General features: G+C 43.8%; 1 protein-coding gene across 1 annotated transcript; it reads right to left on the bottom strand.

The window, feature by feature from the left end:
• Positions 1–1,604: 1,604 nt before the first annotated feature.
• Positions 1,605–2,005, bottom strand: LOC123075344 (mini zinc finger protein 3-like). Its single transcript, XM_044497974.1, has one exon. It carries the CDS (start codon positions 1,994–1,996, stop codon positions 1,706–1,708), a length of 291 nt encoding a protein of 96 aa, XP_044353909.1. The 5' UTR covers positions 1,997–2,005; the 3' UTR covers positions 1,605–1,705.
• Positions 2,006–3,895: the final 1,890 nt, after the last annotated feature.

Below are 3,895 nucleotides of genomic sequence, written 5' to 3'. Positions count from 1 at the left end.
GGAGATGGGCGTGTGGGGGTGGTGGTATCTTTAGGAGTTTAACCTACTAAAACTAGGCTGTTGCCATGTAGCACTATAAAAAGACATGGCAAAATAACATGTTCGGGTAAAGAGAGAGTTGCCATCTGCTTACAAGCACACTAGGGCAGTTGCCATGTACCCTGCAAAATACATGGCAACTGATAGCTTTGGGTGTGGGAGAGGAGACAGGCGTGTGGGCGAACTGATAAACGCCCACACTCCAGCCCCTCCACGTGCGTGAAAACTGGCGTGTGGGCGAACTGCTAAATGCCCACACACCAGCCCCTCCGCGTGGTGGAACGGACGTGTCGGCGACCGGATGAATGCCCACACACCAGTCCAATCTTACGTGGCATAAAAAATCTAACAAACATGTCAAGATTCATACAAACACAAACGGACGTTGATCCATGCGTGTGGGCAAGATGCAAACGCCCACATGTGTGGACATTATCTTTTTCATAGAAAAAAGTGTTGTCACTTATTAGACAATTTTCGTCATTTATTGAATGCAGTTCACCATGCTCATAAAAAATGGTTCATCTTGTTTCTTAAAATGTTTATCACGCATTAGAAAATTGTTTATCATGTATTTACAAGAATGTTCATCATGTGCTTAAAGTTGTTTATAGTTTACTTAAAAATTTATCATGTATTAAAATCATTATATATATGAAACATATTCGTTTAATTTTTAAATCAAAAAGTAATTTTTTTTAAAATACATAATAAAAATGAAAACAAGAAACGAAAAATAAAAATAAAAAAATCGACAAAAAACAACTGAAAAGCCCGAACACACATCAGAATATACTAAAAGAAGGACGAAAACTAGCGAACAGGAAATATCTAGAAACAAACAAAATTATTCATGGAATATCCAGAAACCAACAAAATGCGTGCTGCTGGCATCCTTGCCATTGCCTTGTGGAAACTAGCCGGCCAGGACTTGGGAGCACGTGGCCGGGCTTTGGACCGGAGCTCAGCTTCCCTCCCTAATCCCTTGTGATAAACTTCTACTTGCGGCGTCCACTCTTCCAATCAAAAGAGGAAAAGTTTGCGGCGTTCACCCAAAATAAATACTCACTATTTTACAAAAACGTTTTTATATTATAGGATGGAGGGAGTAAATTCTTACAGCACTAGTCTCGCGGTAACACACAATGAGGTTGGTTTCAACTTGCTAGAACATGATTAATCAACAAGCCGCCCTGCGCGCATAATATGGTCCAACTTAATTGTAATCAGGAGACTGAGGAGCGTACGTGCGCGACGATGCGAGTAGCTTGGAGAAACAGCAGATTGATATATATCCCAAAGAGAAAAGGTCGTTCCTCGATGTGGTGATCTGGTGACATTGCACCGAAATCGGTTTGATTAAAACAAACGAGAGTAACTATAAATTAATTACTTTCAGAGTCTGGAAAGTTACTGTAGTGAAGAACAAATCTCATCAAGTAAAAAGGCACAAGGGAAATCAAATTCGAATTCATAGAAGAGGTTCATCACATCGATCGATCTACGCTGACGGGACATCCCCCGCGAATTATTCATCCACACAAATTTCATAAGATGACAAAGAAGATGAAATAAAATACTACCAGCCGTGCCCTGGCCATGCATGATCCAGCTAGATCCAATTCACGATGAGCAAGAAGAGGCAGCAGCAGCAAGCTTCATGGCTTCAACGGCGATTTTCGTCGGCGGGGGGCGTCCGGGGAGCATGGTAGTCGACGCCGAACTCGTTGACGACCTCGCGCCTGTGGAAGTTGCGGTGACAGCCACACGCCGCGCAGAGGAGCATGGCAGCCTCATCGACGCCCATTAACACCGTGAACTCTTGGCAGCCGTCGACGGCATACCGGCCGATTCCGATGGCATGGTTGCGCTGGCACTCCCTGTACCGCACGTAGGCTGCGCCCGCGCCGTTACCTTGCTCCCCGTTGACGGCGGGCTGGTCCTGCCGAGACCCCATGTTAGGCGCGAGATGAATGTTTGAAGGGAAAAACAAGTGGCAATAGGAATAGCTTTGCTGCCACGCCTTGGATGGATGGATGGATGGAAGGTGTCATGCTTATATAGGTGATAGTGACTACTTTGGCATTGCAAACTCATGGTTACAAAAATCCACAGTAAACCGATTCCGTGCCACGTGTCTGGGGCTTGGGGCATTTGCGCCTTAGGCTAATTTGGCCCGGGGTTATACTTTGTGAAGAAGCAAAACAAACTTTGTTTTGTCCGTATAGTTTTTGTTTCCTATATGGACAGTAGATAGGCTCGAACGTGTGCCAGTGACCGGTTCTATATTTGGCTCATAATCATTTCACTAATTTACAAGGTAACTCATGGAGTGAAATCAACACGCCATTGGTTTCGTGCATGGTGCATTGAAGCCTCTTGGTTATGTTGACGTGACACTATGTGCGGCTACAAAGCCGAGAAAACACTTTTGGTGTATATTGATTTATACTAAACTCCATTACTTTACAAATGCTTTGCTCTTTTAAATTGGTTAATATATATATGTGCTCGCTTTTCTAATCTTTTGTTGTATTTTCTTTATACAGTAGAATAATGAGCCTTCAGCCAACACAAAACCACCATAAGCACGTATTAGAGCAACTGAGTATCTCGGTTAAGTCTTTTGCCTGTGTGGTAGTATTTATGTATGCATATGCGTGACACTGACTACATGAGCATTGCCAGCACATGGCTTTATAAACCTATGGTAAACCATGGTTAAAAATGGGACACTGGTTCCATGCCGCGTGTTTCGGGCTTGGGCATATGTACTAATTTGGCCCAGGGTTGTACTTCGCGGAAAAGCAAAACAAACTTTGTTTTGTCTGCATAGCTTCCGTTACTTCATGGACGGTAGATATAGGCTTGCCAGCTACGTCTTGTGCAATCAAATTGGATGGTAGATACTAGATAGAGTCTCTGGGTAAGATTTCACACGATTACTTTTGAAAAAAAAAACCATATGCTAGTAATCGGCCCTATATTTTTCTTGTAATCTATTGCTAAGTAAGAAGAGGAACTCATCCAGTGAAATCACCTTGGCATTCATTTCGCGTTGGAGCCTTTTGGTTGTCTTGGCGCTACACCCCACTGTGTGCGGCAACAAGTGAAGCGGACACTTTCAGTTTGTATTCACTTACACTAGCTCCATTAGTTTACAACTAATAGTGTGCTTCTCTAAACTAGTTTTTCTGCAAGAAGCTTCTTTAAACTGGCTCGTATATAGTATTGTGTGCATATTGTTTTTCTCTATTGTTGCCATTTTTTCATGCGGTAGAATCATGAGCCCCCAACCAAGATGAAACCACCATAACCATGTATTAAAGCAACTGCATTTCCCGATTAATTTTTTTATTGTGTAGTAATATCTATATTTGCATATGCGTGGCCATAACTACATGGGCATTACCAACTAGTATCTCGGTCCAGAACAAACCATGTGCTAGTATCTAGAAATATGTTTGGCATGTGATCATATCACTAGTTACAAGGGAACTCATGCAGTGAAATCAACACTATTGGTGAGAGTCTCCTTTTGATAGTACGAAAAGGAGGGGCGCGGTCGAGAGGCTCCCCAGCCGCGCGTCCCCGTCGCCGCTTGTCGTCCAACCCCCCCCCCCCCCCCTCCCCCACCTCCACCCCTCCCTTCCCCGTAACCCCCGCGTCGCCTCCCCGAGCGAGGCGACTGATGTCTACTACGCAACTTTATTCTTGTAGACTCGTGTTGGGCCTCCAAGCGCAGAGTTTTGTAGGATAGTAGCAATTTTTCCTCAAGTGGATGACCTAAAATTTATCAATCCGTGGGAGACGTAGGATGAAGATAGTCTCTCTCAAACGACCCTACAACCAAATA

Source organism: Triticum aestivum, chromosome 3D (assembly GCF_018294505.1).
Source record: "Triticum aestivum cultivar Chinese Spring chromosome 3D, IWGSC CS RefSeq v2.1, whole genome shotgun sequence".
Classification (NCBI taxonomy): Eukaryota; Viridiplantae; Streptophyta; class Magnoliopsida; order Poales; family Poaceae; genus Triticum; species Triticum aestivum.
This window is presented reverse-complemented; position numbering and strand designations above follow the sequence as displayed.